The 21,220-nt window shown below is 41.8% G+C and overlaps 1 protein-coding gene across 1 annotated transcript in view; it reads left to right on the top strand.

The window, feature by feature from the left end:
- The first annotated feature begins 16,279 nt into the window (after positions 1–16,279).
- Positions 16,280–21,220, top strand: part of NYAP2 (neuronal tyrosine-phosphorylated phosphoinositide-3-kinase adaptor 2) — a 159,337-nt gene continuing 154,396 nt past the window's right edge. The window contains exon 1 of the mRNA XM_089780858.1: positions 16,280–16,596. Within this exon, the coding sequence (XP_089636984.1) occupies positions 16,568–16,596 (29 nt within the window). The 5' untranslated portion in view covers positions 16,280–16,567. The remainder of the gene's footprint in view (positions 16,597–21,220) is intronic.

The raw sequence follows: 21,220 nt of genomic DNA, 5'->3' as shown, positions 1-21,220 counted from the left end.
AATGTGAGATAGTTTTACCTAACAATGTATCTCCAACCAAATGCTGAGTTTATAGCATGAGTGTGAATGGGACCCTCACTAGTGTGATTCATAAATAAAAGAAGAGTGCATGCTGATCCTGCAAACACTTTTAAATGTGTAACTTTTGCATATGGGTAATCCCCAACAATGGAACATCTCTTGTGTAAAGATAAATGCGTGCATAGGTATTTGTAGGATTCGTACATTCCTTGTAGATCAGAATAGATTGTTCTTGATTGGTGATTTTAGTATAAAAAATGTGTTTAATTATATCAGAGAACTTTCTGAACTTATTTATTTGCTATTTATGAGGTTACATCATCATCCTGCTCTCTCTGAAACCATCAGAAGCTTTTTATCATTCATTGTAATGGAAATGAATTAGACCCCCATATGTGCAAAAAAAGGTTTGATTCTGTAAATGTTTTATATACAGATCTCCCATAGATTTCATGAACATCTTATGAACAGAGTGTTTATGGGATTTATCCTCACATTCCAATGGATGTCAATGAGAACTATGCACTTTCAGGGTCAGGAAAAAAGGAAGAGCAAAAGGCATATTTACATATACAAATCTTACAATGCTTTGTGAGAAAGGATAAATTGTGTAATAAAAATTAGGTAACCACCCATCTGAGTAGCCAATTTGCATATGCAAATGAAAGATTTGAACACACACAGAGAAGAGGCACTTTGAATATTTCCCCCAGTGTGACTCTTCAGTTATGTTGCAAAATGTACCATGCACTGTACAGGTGAAAGAGACCTGCTGAGCATTCCAGGGACACCTTAAGAGTCCATTAGTTCTGATAGAATGTTAATAGGGCAATAGAAGTAGATCAAGCACTCTGGGTAGAAAATCAAAAAAAGCTGAAATTGTGACTGCGCTGTTTCCTGTTATCTTTCTTTGATTTCAATTCCTGTTTTCGGGGAAGGGGGGAAAAGGCAATAACTAATCAGATGTAATCATTTTAGGATCTTCTGAGGCTAGGAAACCTGATGGATTTTTGGAGTACAGTGTACACTGTAGAGTATTTCAGAATAAAGTTTTTGTGGTAGTTCAGGTATAATACACATGAAGTTATAAAGATTAAATTAACTGGATATAAGGAGGCAGTTTTCTGTGTTAGTGTATACTGATTGAGCTTTTGTTTAATTGTGCCATTTTAGTTTCTTTTCTGTTTTCTCTATGTAAGTATACTAGCTATATTAATGTATATATTTTTCTTTCCCTCCCTCCCTCCCTCATACAGACACACACACACACACACACACACACACACACACACACACACACACACACACACACACACACACACACAGTTTACTGACTGTTGGATTTTCACAGGTGAATGCCTGTACAACACATTAATACAGACAGTCCCTGTCCACAGACCTCATACTTAGGAAGGAAGAAAATATACAGAAGCAACATCTGCCCTAAAGGAATACTGCCAAAAATGGCCTGTTGCTGCTAATGCTGGCTAATCTGCATATTGAGCACCCTGGAGCTCTAGTGTAAATGAGTTATTAGTTACTAGCACTCCTGTTCACTGTCACCTTCATGCCATGGTAGCAGGCAGCCTGTCTAGAATAAGATGCCTCAGGTGAAGCTAAACTGATTCTAGCAATAGGGGAAACATGTTGAAATCTTCCCTGCTGTGGGCAAGGAAACAAGGGAAACCACAAGAGAAGTGTTAACTTCTCGGCTACATCTACACTGGCATGATTTTCCGGAAATGCTTTTAACTGAAAAGTTTTCAATTAAAAGCATTTTCGGAAAAGCACGTTTAGATTGGCAGGACGCTTTTCTGCATAAGCACTTTTTGCGGAAAAGCGTCCGTGGCCAATCTAGATGCGGTTTTGCGCAAAAAAGCCCCGATTTCCATTTTAGCCATCGGGGCTTTTTTGCGCAAAACAATACTGTGCTGTTTACACTGGCCCTCTTGCACAAATGATTTGTCCAAGAGGGCTTTTGCCTGAACAGGAGCAGCACAGTATTTCTGCAAGAACACTGACGATCTTACATGAGATCATCAGTGTTCTTGCGGAAATTCAAGCAGCCAATGTAGACAGCTGGCAAGTTTTTCCGCAAAATCACATGATTTTGTGGAAAAACTTGCCAGTCTAGACACAGCCCTCTTGTTTTGTTTTTAGCTAGTGGATGGCAAATAGAGTGTTTGGTGAACTTTCAGCTGGGGGGAAAATATATATATATATTTTTAAATGTCAAATTCATTCAAGCCATTTGGACACTTTGTTTCTAAACAATACTGTTTCAATTTTCTGATTCAGTGATTAAAAAAACCCTAAAAATATCACTTGAGTCAAAATAAACCAGTTGTTCGAGGGGAGAGGGGGAAGTAGCTAGAAGGGTTATGTTTCAGTTCAGCTATCACACAATTAAACTGTGACCAGAAAGAGATATGGGTGTGGCACTGAATCCTTCCTGGGCTGAGGAAACGAGCCAGCAGCCCATTGTCAGGCCATGCTTCCCAGATTTGTGTGCTAGGTAGGGGTCAGTGGTACAATAATTTCTCCTATTTCAATCAGAAGTGAGCCAGGAGCATGTTGGGTGGAGGTTGATGTGGGCAGGGCCGACTTTAGGAAGTGCTGGGCACAATTTGAACAGTTTCGACGGGGCCCCGACAGCCAGGATTTTTCATTGAGCGGGGAAGCTGCCGCGCTCCTCCTCCAGGGCCGATGACCTTTCCCGCAGTGCGCCCGGCATGCCAGCACACTTCCGGCTTTAGGGCGCAGGGCCCTCTTCGGTGCGGGGCCCGATCCGGGGGAATCGGCCGAATTGGCCTAAAGCCGGCCCCGGATGTGGGGATGGATTTGCATCAGACCACCCACCACCCACCTTTCAGAAAGCACAAGGAAACCTGAGGTGTCACTGCCATTCTGTTGGGTCCTCCTGTGGGTTCTTGCTGGCTACAGAAGCACTCCCGCTGAGGCTCCAGTCCGAGACACAGCCGGGGAGTGGGTATGTCTGAAGAACACCATGTCTGCATGGAGGCACAAAAACTACTTGAGACTGTCGCTGCTCTCTTGCTGAATGTTCCCTAGGGTGGGAAAAACAAGTTGTAAGGATTTCCTCAAAGGAATCCTGATTGAGTTTCCCTTCCCTTCCCTTTAGCTCCCTCCTCAGGTCTACCTGCACATCAGGTCTCCCTGCACATTAGGGGTAGGGAACTTTTTTTGGGTCGGAAGGCAGCAGGCCAAGGATAGGACAGGTGTTGGATTTTCTGGCAGAGTGGGCCACCCCTGATACCCCGCTGCCCAGTCTGAGAGCAACTGAAACTCCAGTCCCATTTCCAGCAGCAGCTGGTGAGCATCTTGGCGCCCTGCACGTGGGGTGTTGTGTCCTGCATAGCCCCCGGCTGGCTCTGTGCCGCTCCCTGCACAACCCTTGGCCAGCCTGTGCTGTGCCCCACATAGCTCCATAGGTAAAACCTTTTAAGATAGATAAAATAGTTCAGTGAAATACATTAGATGATACCAGTGTTCTGCAAATATAATGTGGAAAATGACCTCCTAAAATTAAAATGCTGTTTTATTATACATTTTCCTTGTCCTTCATAACATCCTCTGGCAAGGAATCCTCTTCCAAGGGTTCACTGTGCATTGTGTGAAAAATACTTCCTCTTGTTTGTTTTACACCTGCTGCCTAATAATTTTATTTGGTGACCCCTAGTTCCTGTGAGAAGTAAATAACACTTCCTGTTGGAACTCAGTAACACTTCCTTTATTACTTTATCTGACATGATTTTTATAGTCCTCTATCATATCCTTCCTCAGTTGTTTCTTTTTCAAGCTGAAAAGTCCCAGTATTATTAATCTCTCCTCATCTTGCAACTATTCCAAACCCCTGATCATTTTGTTTCTCTTTTCTGAACCTTTTCCTATTTCAATATACTGTATATTTGTGAGATGGGGTGGCCACATCTGCATGCCCCAGTTAAGATGTGGGCAGACCATGTACAGACCATGGCCATATTCAGCCTCATTGGGGCTCCACCTGCAGCCCCCCGTCTGCTCCCTTCCCACACACACCTCTTGAGCAGGAGGGCGCTGCAGCCCCGCACTTCCTACTCTGCCCCCCCTTCCCAGCACTTTCAGAGAACCATGTATCCGCTCATTTGCACTCCATCCCCATTCCTCTCCATCCCTCCCAGAGCTGGAACACTGTGAATCAGTTGCTCATGGATGTTCCAGCTCAAGGAAGGCGGGATAGTAGTGGGGGCAGAGCGCAAAACAGGCAATTCATGACATTCTGAAAGTTCTGGGAGGGAGGGGCAGGAGTAGGAAGGGCAGGGCTTCCATGTCCCAGTGTGCAAGAGGTGTGTGGGGGAGGAGGACAGACAAGGGGCCTGTGGGCCGCAGGTGGAGCCCAGGTAGGCCCACAGTCTATTTAGGGTTGCCAAGTGTCCAGTTTTTGCCTGGATAGTATTTTGTCCAACCAATTTTTCCCTGCCTGTTCAGGATTTTTTGTGACAGTATCTGGCAACTCTACTATTTTTGCTGCCCATCACTGATTTATATTGAATCAGTATAATTTTTTCTGTCTTATTCTCTATTCCTTTTTTCAATGATGCCTAACATTCTTTTTTTTGTTTTTTTGTTTTTGTTTTTTGTTTTTTTACTGCTGCTGCATGTTGAGTGGATGTTTTCAGAGAACTACCCACAATGACTCCAAAATCTCTTTCTTGAGTGCTAAGCTAATTTCCACCCCATTATTTTTTAGGTAGCAATGGTATTATGTTTTCTAATGTGCATTGCAGTTATAAAAGATGGCATTGTTTTTTGCAGCTATCTTCAGTATTTGCACTATTATTCACTCTTTGGACTTTTAGGTTACTTTTTATTCCTGTACTTGTAGTGTACAGGAGTGACCAGAGAGTGACAGTGGTTGCTAGGGAACACATGCAGGTATAAAATAATGAAAAGACCAGAGACCACATGAAAAAGCTTGCCAAGGTAAAAAAACTCAAAACAAATATTGTTGTTTGGGTTGGAAGTGTTTCTGACTGATTCAAAATATCTTTGAGAGCTATTCATTTATATGAATAAAATGATTATTTTCAGAAGGTCAGTCCTGGCTGTTAGCAACATAGCTGAGAGTAACTTATTTATTTTCACAGTTACGTAGGTAGGACCTTTTAAGACACATAACATAGTTCAGTGAAATACATTAGATGGTGCCAGTGTTCTGGAAACACAATGGCTGCATCTAGACTGGCAAGTTTTTCCGCAAATGTGGCTGCTTTTGCGGAAAAACTTGCCAGCTGTCTACACTGTCCTCTTGATTTTGCACAAAGCACTGATGTTCTACTGTCCGAAATCAGTGCTTCTTGTGCAAATGCTTTGACGTTCCCATCCGGGCAAAAGCCCTTTTCCGGAAATGCTTTTGCGCAAAAGGGCCAATATAGACAGCTGAAAACTGTTTTGCGCAAAAAAGCCCTGATGGCGAAAATGGCGATCGGGGCTTTCTTGTGCAAAACCGCATCTAGATTGGCACGCTTTTCCACAAAAAGTGCTTTTGCAGAAAAGAGTCCGTGCCAATCTAGATGCTCTTTTTCACAAATGCTTTTAACGGAAAAACTTAAAATGCTGTTTTATTATACATTTTCCTTGAGAAACAATTGGGAATGATACATTGCATTGTATTTGTGCTGTAATAGTGGCACTCATGTACCTTTTGGTATGCTTGCTGATGTTGATAGATTAATTATGTAATGATTGGTGAATCATTTATAAGTTATAAGAGAAAAGCATATCTTATATTGGATTGATCAAAAATTTAGTCTCTCTCTCTCTTTCTCTTTCATATTACTGGACCAAGTCAGCTGATCTGATCTGAATTTTTGACCTAGTTTTAGCCTAGTATTTAGTGATTATGTAAAGAAAACAAAGATGACATGCTGATAAGGGGCTGAGATTGAATAATAAATAGGTCATCATACATAGTTAGCACCTAATTTCTGGACGTACTGGTTTTTTTGTATTTTGGGAGGGGGGTTACAATTTTATGGAAGACACAACATTGGTGAGGTAATATATTTTATTGGACCAACTTCAGTTGATGAGAGAGACAAGGTTTTGAGCTTGCACCAAGCTTAACTTCAAGTTTGAAAGCTGGCATATGCAGCATAACAGGAAACTATTGTTGTAACACTGCCATATTGCTTACAGCATATATATGTTACAAACTTAAGAAGCATTCTAGTTTTCATTATGGATCTCGTTGCAATGCTGGAAGATGCGTGTTGGCCACTCTTAACAGACGACACTACAATACCTCTTGGAAGCAGTACTTCTGGAATAAAATGCCGGATTGACTAATCATTTCAAGGCGCCGGAGGGAAGGTTGAATATTTTGGGTTTATCCAGAGGCACTCAAGATAACAGACATTTCCTTGCCAGTTCATTCATAGCTGAAACATAAATCCAAAAGGCTTTAAGCCCATTAAACTTTCTCACACTTTTCCATGCTATCTTGCCCTATATACAACTCTTCTGGAAAGCATTTTTTTAATGCACGAATGGAAATTCTCTCATGAAAACCGAAGTAACAGTCACATCAGTCATACTGGGGTAGCATGACGAATGTAAAAACAGTATCTGTACATTCAACAATATTGTCCTTCAAGCTTCCACTCCTCACCTACCAATTCTCTAGCAAATACATTTATTTTGATGCACACGTAAAAAGCATAACTCCTCTCATGCTAATTTGATTATGTGAGTTACTATGAATCGCTACCCATCGAGATTTAGACATAGTAGTAAGAGTTTTCTTCCTGCTTCAAATGGTTAACCTTGCTCATAGCCCATTTCTAGCACTGTGGAAAGCCTTGTTTTCGCTTGTTATTGGGAGTAAACAGACAGATGCTGACATGAAGGAGGAGCTTTTAGAAGTGTTGTTCTGTGCTAGAGCTAGCAGATATGGGCCAGCCAGCCAAAAGCAGAATTAAGCTCTTCTAATAAAGAAGGAATTGTAATGAACAGCTGTCATCCTAACCTCTCCTCCCCATGGCAGATCATGTATTGAAGTTGAACCCATCGGCAAAATGTAAGAGAATATTCTCTCTGTCTCGCTAAATATGTATTTTAATGGGTTTGGAGGCAATTGAGTGAAGGCACTGTCTATCATTTTCAATGGGTATGTCTTTAGTTTTCTTTATAACTAAGGCATAGGGCATCCTTCAGCTAAAAGCTAGGCATTAGTGAATGTAAGCAACAGCAAAGAAGGATGAAAAATATTTTGGTCCATGGATTTATTTACTGCTAAAAGCTCTATTTAGCACAGAAAATAATGTGTTATCTTAGATTAACCAATAGTGTTTATGGACATGTTGAAGTGCTTTTACCAAAATGTTTATATCAGAATAAAAATAGCCTAAGGAAAGTCTTTTCATTATTAACTTACAGTTTACAATGAACTAAAATTTCAGTAATATGTTAATATTGAGAAAATACTTTAGGCAAAAGAATGCATATACTAGAGTTTATTTTTAAAGTAAAAATATTTTCCAGTAGTTAAAATTGTGCTTAATTACAAATTTCAAAATAAATGATAGAAAATTCATACTTAGCAGATAATGTTTGCAGCCAGACGTTAAGGAAAAATACAGAAGTAAAATAAATGCAGCCATTGTGGGTGACAGGCTCAGTGAAAACATCTGCAAGTGTAGATATGGGGTTTTGTTGAGAGGTTGTCAATTATGAACTCATCAATTTATTGCTTTACAATACAGTGTTTACCATTAAATGACAAAGGAGAGTTTTCTGACATAACCTGATGTTTTAATGAAGAGACATGTGTTACTGAGGAACTTAAGTTGCTCCAGTAAAAGACCTTGATATCTTCTTAGATTCTTCATTGCATGCTGTTTAGTAAATCTTACAGAATTTATTCAGGGATACAAGTCATATTATGGTGGAACTGGTCACAACACTGTAGTTAAGGACTGGTAGGATATAAGTCTACACAGTAGCACATGCCCCAAAATAAGCTACACAAATTGCATAGATTATTTTGAAATAGCAGTGTGTAGACAGCACCAAATATTGAAACAAGCTGAATTTCAAAATAAATCACTATTCCGGTGTCTTCCTTAATCCTCATGCAACAAGGTTTACAGGGAGCTGGAATAAGAAGCCCATTATTTTGAATGTATTTCTAAATAACTGGCTTTGTGTAAACAGCGCAGAATGCTATTTTAGGATAATGGATGTTATCCTGAAGTAGCGCTGCAGTGTAGACAGCATCCTTATAGAATTCAAGTTTAACAGGAGATTAAAATCTCCATTTTGTGAAAATCTCAAATCATCTTATGAACAGCATAGTTCAAATAGTGTATAACCGCTCTTCTATCCATTGCAAGTAAAATAGTTGCACTTTTGACCTCTGCATGTATTTTGTTACATATATAAGTAAATAGATGAGATGATCCAGCAAACAAATCATCCTTCCCAAATGCTCAGACCTATATGGCTACCTACATTAGTACAACACAAAAAAACAAAACAAACAAAAAAACCCCACAAACCAAATTTATTGCTATTATCGTTCCTGGAAATATGATTTCAGGGCAGTCTTGCAAAACAAGTCAATATTTACCACCTGAGACAAATACTACTTGCTGACAAGTATTGCGATGGTACTGCCAATCCCAAATCAGAAAACAGAAAAAACCCCCATAAGGTTCATTTCAAATAAAATGTATATAGTTTGGAATGTCACTTTACTCTGATATTTAACTTATAATGTGAAAAGTTGAGCTTCCCCAGTTCTCTAACATCCCACAAAGCCTCGCTAAGGAGTTTTAGCTTGGCTTCCATTAGCCATATTGAAAGACACAGGAATGGATGGAGATGGCTCAGAGAACTGTAGGATGACCAGACAAAGTGTGAGAAATTGGGACGGGGGAGTGCAAAAGGCACCTATAAAAAAAATCCAAATACTCAAGCTGTCCCTATAAAATCGGAACATCTGATCACCCTAGAGAGTTGGTAATGGGATACAGAACCATTACCCTTGAAATCACTAGTTGAAATACAGCCCACGTCAATCATGGTTGAATGTTATTGCCACATGTTTGCTATGTGGTCACCTCTGTGAAATGCACTGCTGGCCTCATTCCAGTTTCTGGTGGATAGATGTTCACATTATAACTTACAGCTTTGCTTACTCCCTCAGCAGACTGAATTATTATGGAGGCTGAATTACTCTATCACTCTTTGTAGTACCCTACACATCATGGCTGAGGCATATTGGCAAGTGTGTCAAGAAACTTCAACTGCCACTTTTAATCCTTTGTACTCTCTGTTCCTCTCATTCTTTCTACCTTTCCTTGCTATCTCTTGCTTATATTTTAAACATTTCTAATTTCCCCATTTTCTGCATTAAATATCTGAAACAGGTGGCAAAGTCCCTTATGGACAAGATTGGAATTTAGTAGAAATGAAACTACTGGGGAACAATCAAAATGTTACAGGGTTCAATAGAAAATATTCTGAACACATGCCGAATTTATTAGAAAATTAATGAATTTCGAACCATCCCTCAGAAATCTACAGAAGGGGTGAAGAAATGAAATGGGTCAAAAAATGGCAGAAAGGTTATCATGATCTATTAAATTCCATAAGACTTTTCCAGGAAGTTATTTAATGTTATCAAAAAGAGAGACTGGGCAGGAAAAAGAAGGAAAGCTTCTTTTCAAGGCTGCCCACTTATAGCACTTAGTGAATTCAAAATGGATCTCATTAATAAAAAAAAGGACTTTCAGTAAAACAGCAGAATCACAGACATGAGCAGTTAGTCCGATTCAGCTATAAAACCTGCTTTGGAAGTGCTGATCTGCTAGCGTAAAAAAAACTCAATTTCAATAATATATGCTGTAGCCCAGCTTCACTGACTTCTGACAAATAGTGTCATTGAATTAGACTGGTCACTAGAAAGGATGATACTACCCAAGGAAGTAATATTTGTGGAAGTTAGGCAAAAAATAACTCTCTGAATATATATAAGCAGTAAAATGCAGTCATTAGTGAAACACACAAAAGCACACTCATGAGCTGCTGACACACCTGTTGCTTAACAAAGACTAGGGGAAGAAACAGAACCAAAGATGTATGCTAGCAAGAAAAATATGAGTGGATCATATTTATGCCTTATGAAAACCCATCATTTATAAGTATCGACATAGAAGCCTGAGCAGAATTGCAACAGGCAAATTGTTTTTGAAATACATTTTAGGTCATTCCCTTTCCAGGGCTATAAATTCCAGCTTTACTTTGCACTCACTAATAACAGAGGGGATTATGTCACAGCCCACAACTGGTTGATAACTTTGCCCTCTCCTCTCTCTAGACAGTTGCATCGCTCAGCTTTTTCAGATTACAAACATCGTCATTTTATCTTTTTAAGAAGAATTGGTTTGAGCACACAGTATGATAATCTAATCAGTGAGTTTATTTGCTTGTGACAAGGAGAAGGGGGCCCTGTTTGGATATGGATTAGAAAATAAATTATTGTAGCACATGCCTCCTCTGAAACAAAAGCCAACATATGTCAACGGGTTTTACTTGTGCACTGTGTGCTACGTGGAGGACTGAAATTATATGAAAACATTAATGTGGGGGAGGTTTATTTTTTGTTATGCAGATTAGATTTGTATGTGATTTAACTAAAATTTGAGAAATAATTGATTAAAGTGGATGTAGATTTTGGAGAGGGGGAACAGCATGGTTTAGATGTTTGCCTTTTCTCTGCTAAGGTTTTCCATTCCACTTTGACTTGAAGTTGAAAGTGAAGCAAGTTTAAACATGTCAACAAAATTCCTGGTTGAAAATTGTCCTGGGCACAAAACCTTCATTCATAATTCAGTGCCAATGAGAGTCCCCTCTCCAGAGAGGTCACAGCTTAGCTAACATGAAAACAGAATGACCTCTCACCTCCACAGAGTCAGAAAGGTTTAGCATAGAGTTGAGAGTTCTGGTGAACTCTTGTAGAAGCGCTAACACTTGCAACTCCCTACCCAGGGTGCTGAATAGCTTATGAAAGGAATAAATGAAATGACTTCTGTTTCCATAGCAGAAGTCCAGTCAAAAGCAAAGAGTTGTTGCTATTCATCTTTATTGCAACAGGGCTTAAAGACCCCCCCAAAAAGGAATTTGGAGCCCATTATAGTAGGCACTGTATAAACATATAATGCAAAGAGAGTCCTGACCAGAGAGAACGCCCAATTTAACATTTAGACAATACATAACCAGTGAATAGACTGATGATTTAAGGGTTAAACAATGTCTTATTTTCAGTTGTAGTGTAGTATGACTTGGGATAAGTTAAAACAGTTCGCTAGTTGACAAGGAGCCATAATAATATTGAGAAGTTCCATCTAGCAACTAGTGTTTCAATAGTTTGAAATCTGAATTTAAAATAATGTTGAAACATGCTTAGAATGTGTCCATAGGGAAAGAAATATAACATCTAAACCCAACTCCACTATACTTGACTGGATATTGGTTGTTAGGCACTCATAATTTTAAAAGATTGAAAATATGAACAATTATATGGCTTGCTACTAATTAATAAAATTTACCTACATTTAATCCATTCCCTCTTCTGGTGGATTATACTAGACCTATCTCACCAATAGATTCTCTGCTCACAGAGAGCACTTCAGTTATTAACTTGGGATCACATGTGCCATTAAGTGAATTGCTTGGTACAGTCGTTCCCTGAATGCTAGAGCAAATGTAGTCTTTTATAATTTTGGCTAATTTTGTACTATAATTCAATTTCTGAAACATGCTTTTAATTGAATTTTTAGAGACAAAAGGAAATTAAGGTGCAGTGTCTCTGATTGGAGTAGGATCGTTTGAAAATGCAGTTCATCAAGAGAAAAATCTATATTAAACATTAAGATTGTTGTGCTTCTCTGCACATTGTTGAGGGACAAAAAAGTCCTGCTGTATGAAAGAAATTGATGTGTTGGTATACATTAGAAGTTATTTTTCTCTCATTCAGCGTATCACCAGATGGGACAATATCGCAGCAGACAATTATGCACTCAGAAAAAAACAGTAAACTGGGGCTATGTATAGACTACATGGCTCCGTCGACAGAGCCATGTAAAATAGTTTATTCAGCATAGTGAAAGCTGAAAAAACTATTTAAATAATCCCCGCTTCATTAAAATAAACATGGCTGCCGCACTGTGCCGACAATCAGCTGATCCAGCACAGCGGGTCAGTCTAGATGCGCAGCGGTCGACAAGGGAAGCTTTTGTCGACAGCTCTGGTATGCCTCGTGTTTTTCTTTGTTTCAGTTGAAATCTGCTTGAAGTTTTTCTTTATTTCAGTTGAAATCCACCTGATTAGGTCTTAGTTTCATGATCACTAAGCCATCTAGATTAGAAAAGTGAAGTAGATGTCTATCCCATCCACACTCAGAAAATGCTAACTGAAATTCACCGTGAATAAAATGCCATATTATATATCTGTAGGGTGCTATAGATTACTGGTGAAACAAAAGGAAAAACTATGTAGCACTTTAAAGACTAACAAGATGGTTTAATAGGTGATGAGCTTTCGTGGGCCAGTTCATCACCTATTAAACCATCTTGTTAGTCTTTAAAATGCTACATAGTTTTTCCTTTTGTTTTAGCAAGAGCAGACTAACATGGCTACCTCTCTATTACTATAGATTACTGGAGTTATCTTTTTTAATCAGGACATTGAATGTAATGTTTATTTTCCCTTTTTTTGCTATGGGAGAGAAGGTAGATTGCACACAAGAGAAAGGAAACAGAAAATATGAATGGTAAAACAAGCATAGTTTATTGTTTTAACACTAATTGGAGAAAGTAGCAGGTCTAGAAATACCCAAATTCCCAAAGTATCCCTAATAAAAGGAGATAGCACAGCAGTGGCCTTGCAAATGTTAAAAAGCACCTGTTTTTAAAGATATGTTTTGGTCTTCTTATAGTAGCAAAAAATGTGTGTTTTCTTAGAAGACTAATAAGAAACATATTTTGGCAGCTAGACAACAGTTGACCCTCTCTGGTCTGGGACTTTCTGATCCAGGAACAGAAAGCACCTGCGAGTGGGAGCGGGGGGCTGGCTGGGGCTATGTCTAGGCTACAATGTTTTATCAGAAAAAGGAATGCAAATTGTGCTCCACAATTTGTGTACCTTTTTCCAAAAGTTTTGGCAGAAGAGGCTTTTCTGATATTTGGCCCGTCTACACTAGGCCAAATTTCGGAAAATCCTCCTCTTGCAGAAGAGCCCTTCTTCCTCATGGAAGGAGGAAGACAGGGCTTCCAAAAAAGCACGTAGGCTCTTCCACAAATAAAGTGTCAGAACAGACACGTTCCCTGGACCTCTGGTATCATGGAAAAACCCCATAGTCTAGACATAGCCTGAGAGTCAGCAGTGGAAGGGCCAGCAGCCAGATGCCCATCTAGGTCTGGGAGTGGAGTCAGGCCAGCAACCTGGTAGCAAGGAGCCCAACCAGGACCAGGAGTGGAGCCCAGTGCCTGGGGTCAGCAGCAGGGTTAGCAGCTGGGAAGGAAGCCTGGGTGCAGGGGCTGGTGGCCAGGAGGGGAGCCTGGTGGTGGGGAAGTTGGCAGCCCCTCCCTCCCTGGAAAACCCAGAGACTGGCAGCAGAGGGGCTAGCATTGATCTCCCTTCATCTGGCAAATTCCCTCATCTGGGGCCACGCAGGTCCCAAGAGTGCTAAACCAGAGAGATCCAACTGTATTATATTTTAATACAGGGCACTTTAAATGGGAAAGCACAATGATACTCATATACTGCAATGTGTAGGTGTCAAAATTACATTAGTTTTGATCAGACTGGTAATCTGTAATTTAAATGACTTGGTTGAGATCTGGCTGCATTACATTGATGAACTGATATTTTACTTAAAATTCTGTCAGATTCATATCCAAACTTACACCCAGCCTAGAAATGCTTTTCCATACAATCATATTCTTGCAACGTTGATTTGAATTCTGAGGCATCTGTGATGGAGCAGATCCGAAAATTGCATATGTACTTACCATGGCAACCCTTGCATCACATGATACACATGCTAGTTCAGAGCCAAAGAACACAGAGTAGCTTCTTAAACACACAGATGCCATTTTGTCATGTGATCTTTAAAAAAATCTGCAAAGGGGAAAAATGTCACTAAACTGAGAGACCACCAGGCTTTTGCTTTTATTTCATGCTCCTTTTTTACTTGAAGATTTCAGTAAAGCAACACTTTGTCTGATTCACCCTCTCCCCCCCCCACCCCCCCCACACTCCTGCTCCTTGCTTCCCATTATGTCTTAAATTAAAATAAGGACAGAGGTGGATGGATCCTCCCTTTTTGGCATTTTCTTCATTTCCATTTCACTAATACAAGAGTATTTCAGCAACAGGATAAAATAGATGGGCTATGTCTACACTGGCGGGTTCTTGCACAAGAACGGCCATTCTTGCGCAAGAATCCGCAGAGCATCCACACTGCCCACCCTCTTTTGCGGAAGAAGATTTACAGTACGGTGTGGTAAGAGAGGGCTTCTTGCACAAGAGTTATGCTCTTTTTTAACAGGTGTAAGCCCTCTTGCACAGGGGCTCTTGCGCAAGAGGGCAGTGTGGATGGTCGGCAGGGATTTCTTCGCAAGAAAGCCCTATGGCTAAAATGGGCATTGGAGCTTTCTTGCACAAGAGAGCATCCACACTGCCATGGGTGCTCTTGCGCAAAAGCACAGCTCGCAAATGGCAGTGTGGACATTTTCTTGTGCATGACTTCTTGCACAACAACCCTTGCGCAAGATGTTCTTGTGCAAGAAGCCACCAATGTAGACATAGCCATGTTGTGAAGTCCAGGAGTTTAACAGGATTCAAAAATGAGGCAGATAAGTTCCTGGAGGATAGGTCCATCAATGGGAAGGAATGGTGTCCCAAGCCTCTGTCAGAAGCTAGAAATGGATGACAGGAGAGATCACTTGATGATTTACTGTTTCCTCTGGGCATCTGGCATTGGCCACTGTCAGAGACAGGATACTGGGCTAGATGGACCTTAGATCTGACCCAGTATGGCCTTTCTTGTGTTCACTGATCAAAGGTAAGAGCTGGTAGGCTCCTAATTCATTTAAAAGGGTGAAGCACAGTGGGTAGAACCTGGCACAAGCTGGACCAGCTGATTCCCGACTCATGCCCAGTCCCCACTACCCCATTGACTTCCCTGTCCCCCTCTAATAGAGGCAGCAAGGAGGGGTGGTGTGGGGAGTGACTAGTCAAGGGACTAGTCAACTACCTGATAAGCTTTTGCTTACTGGGTAGCCGACTAGTCACTTACATCCTCGCTCAGGAGCATCCCTTCTAGTCAGGCATAGTTTAGTAATGGTCTTTCAGTCTGGTGCCCCCTGCTGACAGTCAGCCTGGTGGTCTCTCTTCCCATAATGCAGCTCTGTGGCTACGTCATGATCCAGCATAACAGAAAGTCAAGATAAAATAGTCCAATGTCCCCAGAAAAGAGGGTATTTCATCTCAGCGCCAGGTCCTTGGTCCTCATATGCTTGTTCAGACTCAAGCCACTTAACCAGTGACTGGTTGGGGAACCCAAGCCCTCCTACCGCTGTAAGTTCCAGCCCATGGACTCTCTAAACAACAAAGTCTGTGCAGTGCTTCCCTTGCTGCTGTTTCTCTGGCATCCTTCGTATCCAGACATTTTCAGGCATACCCCCTTTATGTTTCTAAAGTTCCCCTTACTCTGTTCCTCCATTAAACTCTTCCCAAGGCTCTTTATCTGGAAGTTCAAGTCTGGCCCTTCTTTCTTGGTATGCCACCAGAACCTGCTCCATTCCAGTAGTGGCTTTATAACTTTCCTATGGCCTGCCAGCTTTCTCTACTCTCACTGGGGTGCCCAGAATTATTCTTTTCCCACAGGTTTTCCTCTTCCTCCCCTCTGTATTCACAGAGAGGGGCTGCAGACTCTCTCTCCCCTGCTCTTAACACTGTGTCTTCATAATCATCACCAATCCTTCCCTGCTGGGTTTCATAATCAGTTAAGCCTGGCTTTCTCTCTTTGCAGGTGCTCTCAGGTATGTTAATTGGCCACTCAGGCCCACATTAACCCAATCAGAGGCCATATGGGGTATTCATCTTATCAGAGGCACTTCTACTCCACAGCACCTTTCTAGCTAATTTTCTGCCTTCAGTTTCAAAACCCTATAGATTTCAAGAGTATAAACGGGGTCTGAACTGGGGGTCTTTGCTTAAGAGCACTTTAGGAATATTAAGCGGTCAGTATCCGTGCTAGCTCATGGGCTAACCTGACAGGACAAACTGCAGAAATACTCACAGGTTTCCACAGCAATTCCAGGCAGAACAATCAATGTGTCCTCCTCCCCCTCTCCCCCACACACACCACAAGCTGCACATGTACAGACACTGTGTGCTGACATTTGGGTGATGCTGTGCCTGCCCTGGCTAGTGCCCAGCAAGCTGCTGGCTGTGCTGCAGACTGTGCTCTTACTGGATGGCCAGGGGCTTCCGTGTGCCTATCAGGTATGGTTACTAACTGTGAGAACCCAGAGACCCTTGTCTCCCCTGCCCCCTACATTCCCCACCTCTTCCTTTAGATGGTACCCCTGTCCTGCCCTTTCTATAAGGCCCAGACCCCACTCCCTCCGTCACTTGCTCTCCTCCCCTCACTCTTTTTCAGGAGGCTGGGTCAGGGGTTAGGATGTGGGATGGGGGTGAGGATTTGGGCTCCGGGTAGGAGTTTGGGTACAGGGCATGAGCTCTAGGTTGGGGCAAAGGGTTGGGTTACAGGAAAAGGAGAGAGATTGGTGCTTATATTACACAGCTCCTGAAAAGGACCACTGCATGCCTATGGGGATGGTTGGTCTCTAGGCACTACCTGGAAAGCTCCCATTTGCTGCATGGGTGGCCAAGGAGTAGTCAGTGGTTGGGGTAGGGACAGCATGTGGAGACTCCTCCTCAAAGGCCACAGGGACATGCCAGCTGCTTCCAGGAAGCAGGCCTGTTTCCAAGGGCCTTTTTAAATCACCCAGGCCCCTGACCTATTGCCCCCACCCATCGGCAGGCTTGACTTCCCTTAAAGTATCAGCGAGGACAGCAGAGAGTGACCTTGCAAGTTCCAAGCCATTCTTATTATAAAATCATAGAAAACTGGGGTTGGAAGAAACCTCAGGAGGCCATCTAGTCCAGCCCCCACCCAAAGCACGACCAACCCCAGCTAAATCATTCCAGCCAGGACTTTGACAAGCGTGGCCTTGAAAACCTCTAAGGATTCCACCACCTCCTTAGAGAACCCATTCCAGTGCTTCACCACCCTCTTAGTGAAATAGTTTTTCCTAATATCCAGCCTAGACCTCCCCCACTGTAACTTGAGCCCATTGTTCCTTGTTCTGTTATCTGTAACTACTAAGAGCAGCCTCTCTCCATCCTCTTTGGAACCTGCCTTCAAGTAGTTGATGGCTGCAGTCAGGTTCCCCCTCACTCTTCTCTTCTCTTCTCTTCTCTTCTCTTCTCTTCTCTTCTCTTCTCTTCTCTTCTCTTCTCCAAACTAAATGGAGCATTTGACAATTCATAGTACTCCTCTAATTGCTCGCTTTTAGAAATTACGCTGCTATTGTTTATTTCCACTTCCCTACCTGCGTCTATGTGTGCTCATCAGAAAGAGCAGGCTGATTGGCAGATTTGGGTAGGGGAGGGAGGATTATTGCTGATCTGAGCATTAGTAACTTATAAAGAGAGTATGCTATGAAGACAGTGTGCTCTTTGGCACTGTCTCCGCTCCCCAAAGGCTCCAAGCCCAAGCATGTACACACGAGGGCCTTTGTAATGTGTAGAAGGCCAGCAGGTGCTGAGCTGCTTGTCTCCTGCCTCCGCAGGGACAGAATTTTTACTGCCACATTTGTCATGCTACACATTACATAGTGGAAAGGAGCACATGGCATATAATTGGTATTTATGGCCACTTAAAACCTGCCCTAGATTTGACACAGATTTTTTCTGTACTGCCTATACAATCCACACACGGGCTGTGTGCGGGGGGAAGTCGGTGAAGAGCATGAGATCTGACTGAAATAGTGTGCATTTTTTTATTCCTGATTTAATGAGGACCTTCATTTGCTTGGCCAACACTTCGTTAGAATCAAAATGTATCACAAAGTGTGTACACTTGAACGTAATGGAAAAGTGGGACTTAGATATAACTCTGCACAGGAAGCAGTTTATTATTAAACAGTAAAACGTGAACAAAAGCAAATCAGTGACTGCCTTTGGTTTTTATTAATTTGCTGCATTTTGGACAACAGAGTTTATGATTGTCCTTTAATCAAAAAGTTACAGCCACTACTTATGACCCCTGAATTACAGTGGAGGAAATATGTGGAGCAATATGCTGCATCAACAAAATGAAGGGGAAAATCTGGCAGAGTGACAAAAAGGTATGAAGAGCATGTTAGTTTAATTAATAAAAAAATCAATTATTGGGCCTTTTGATTCAGCTATGCAGCTGTCATTTAGCTCCAGTTATATAAAGGCAACCCATTTTAAAAAGAGGACACCTTTCAAGTTCTTGTATGCTGGAATTAATGAATCTGGTGATTTGTGTTGTGGCTTTTGAACTTGAGGAAAGACTGTTTTCGATTTCTATTTTAAGTCAATCACACTTTTGTCTTTATTTCACAAGCAGTCACACGTATGTGGAAATATTTTTAGTTAAAACCAGTGTATATGAGGCCTAAATCCTTGTTTCCTTGTTTGTTTTTTGGTAATCCTCTTGAAAGTGATCCACAATGCAATAACCCTTAGCTTTGTCTGGGAATTAATTTTCAAGTGTACTTGTACATTAGCAAGGTCACGTGAAGGGCAAGCAATGTTGTATTCATTATGATGAAAAGTTGAATATCCTGACAGTGACACTCATATTTTCATTTGTGTGTGTAAGCGAAGGCTCAGAAGCAAAACCAACATTTCACTAATGAGACATTTTTAAGATATGCCAGAATAAAATAGTGCCTTGTTATTGAGTAGAGTTATATGCTTTAGAATGCTGCTTTCATGACACCATGTGGTGATTATGCCATCATTTATTGTCCCTTTCAGGTGAGTCCTTATATAAGCCTCGTAGGGAGACAATTTGCAGAATTATTTCTTGATTTGGGACATGAAATAAAGCCAAGAATCATTCATTGACCAGATTGCTGAATTTCTGCTGATGACAAAGATTTTGGACAAGCCAATTCTGTCAATAAAGACACCATTGAAGTTGAATGGTCATATAATTAGCTAAATTAGCATGGTGAAGAGACCCACAATCTTTCACTTCTGATCAAAGGGCCAGATTTTCCAAAGTATTCAGCACCCATAAGTGGTACTGAATTTTCATTTATCCAATTCCATTAAAGCATGCACACACACACATGCATACACCCCTTTTTACTAGCCAGAATATAAAATCCCTTTTATTTCTGGTTTCAGTTTCCTCCTCAAAAGATTTGCACTAGAAACTATAAGGTGGCTATCATTTTTTGTCTGAAAAATTAGAATTATGTGAAAGGTTATGTAGCCTCATGACAAAATATTATGACTAGCTGTTTCCTACTTGTTCACTCATTCATCCTCAATCTGTTTTTCAGTGGATTGTTTTCCCCTGTGACTTTGTGAGCCAGAGAGTATCTGTCATAGTAGCTTCTTTCTGTGACTTAAAAGGCCTCACCCTAGAAGTTCTGTGCAGAAGGACTTATAAAATTGGGCCTAACACTTGCAGATACATGTTACTAATAGAATATATTTTTTAAAACCCTTCAATTTCTAAATAGTTATGGCTACTAAGAGGCAGTGATGTGATTATCCACCACATTGTTTACTAGAAAAGCAAGAAATGTAATGGTTAAGGATCAGGACCTTACCCTGTCTACAAAAACCCAGAAATCTATTTTTCTTATCAAATGTAAAGAAATGCACATTTATAATACCGTATTTTCCGGCGTATAAGGCGACTGGGCGTATAAGACGACCCCCTAATTTTCTAGTTAAAACATAGGTTTTCGCCTATACTCGCCATATAAGACTACCCCCCCTTAAGAGGCCAACCGGCAGTGCCCCAGCTGCTCTGCCCCAGGGTCCGCAACAAAAGCCTGGTCTGCTGGGGGGGGGGGGGCGCACTAGCTGCGCCCTCCCCCCAGCAGACCAGGGACATGGGGAGCAAAGCCGCAGCGGCAGCGGGGTGCCGCGCCTCTGAGGCTTTGCTCTGGCCAGGGACACCGGGAGCAAAGCCTCTGAGGATGCCGGCAGCGGGACAGCCGCGGCGTGTCTGGGCTGTCCCGCTGCCGGCTTCCCCCGAGGCTTTGCAAAGCCGCGGAGGGGCTCGGGCAGCGGGGCAGCCCAGGCATACCTGGGCTGCCCCGCTGCTGGAGCCCCTCTGTGGCTTTGCTCCACGTCGTCCTGGTCTGCAGACCAGGGAGACGCGGAGCAGCTTTTCTTGCCCCGGAGTACACGGGCGGCGGGACCACGAGGTCCCGCAGTCCGTGTCCTCCGGGGCGAGAAAAGCCCCGTTTGTACCTGCAAGTCGGGGGCTGCCTGTATGTTTATACCCGGCGTATAAGACGACCCCCGATTTTTGGGGGATGTTTTTTAGTATAAAAAGTCATCTTATACGCTGGAAAATATGGTACTTCAGTCACTTAATTCTGATCTCCTTGGACTTTTTTTAGTGCATTTGTTTATTGTGATTCTGCTGGCTCCATAGTTTGTTAGGTATTGTGATGACATACATTTTTACTGATGATATGCATAGTACGTAGTGAGGTACCTGAGTCATGACACTCCCCCAGTCTCTAGTATCCCACGCCAGTGGTAACTCCGGTCTCCTTTCAAGTAAATAGTACTCAGCCCTCCAGCCAGGTTACCTTTTGAGTACATCCTCTTCTGCAATAACAGAATACAATCAATTATTCAAGTCCAGTATCCCTTACAATGGAAGAGAATCTTCACCTCCTGTCGAGTCATCTACCGGCTGTGACCCCTTGGCTCATGACTTACAATGTCTCTATCACCCACCTACATCTCCAGCTGGGAAAGTGTTTGTCCCCTTTTTATGAAGCCCAGGTTCTCCCTCTCCCAAGCTCAGCCCCAAAGCTGTATAAGAGGCAGTGAT

Source organism: Pelodiscus sinensis, chromosome 10, assembly GCF_052426305.1.
Source record: "Pelodiscus sinensis isolate ZL-2025 chromosome 10, ASM5242630v1, whole genome shotgun sequence".
Taxonomy (NCBI): Eukaryota; Metazoa; Chordata; order Testudines; family Trionychidae; genus Pelodiscus; species Pelodiscus sinensis.
Note: the sequence above shows the minus strand (reverse complement) of the source record. Positions and strands in the feature narration are given on the sequence as shown.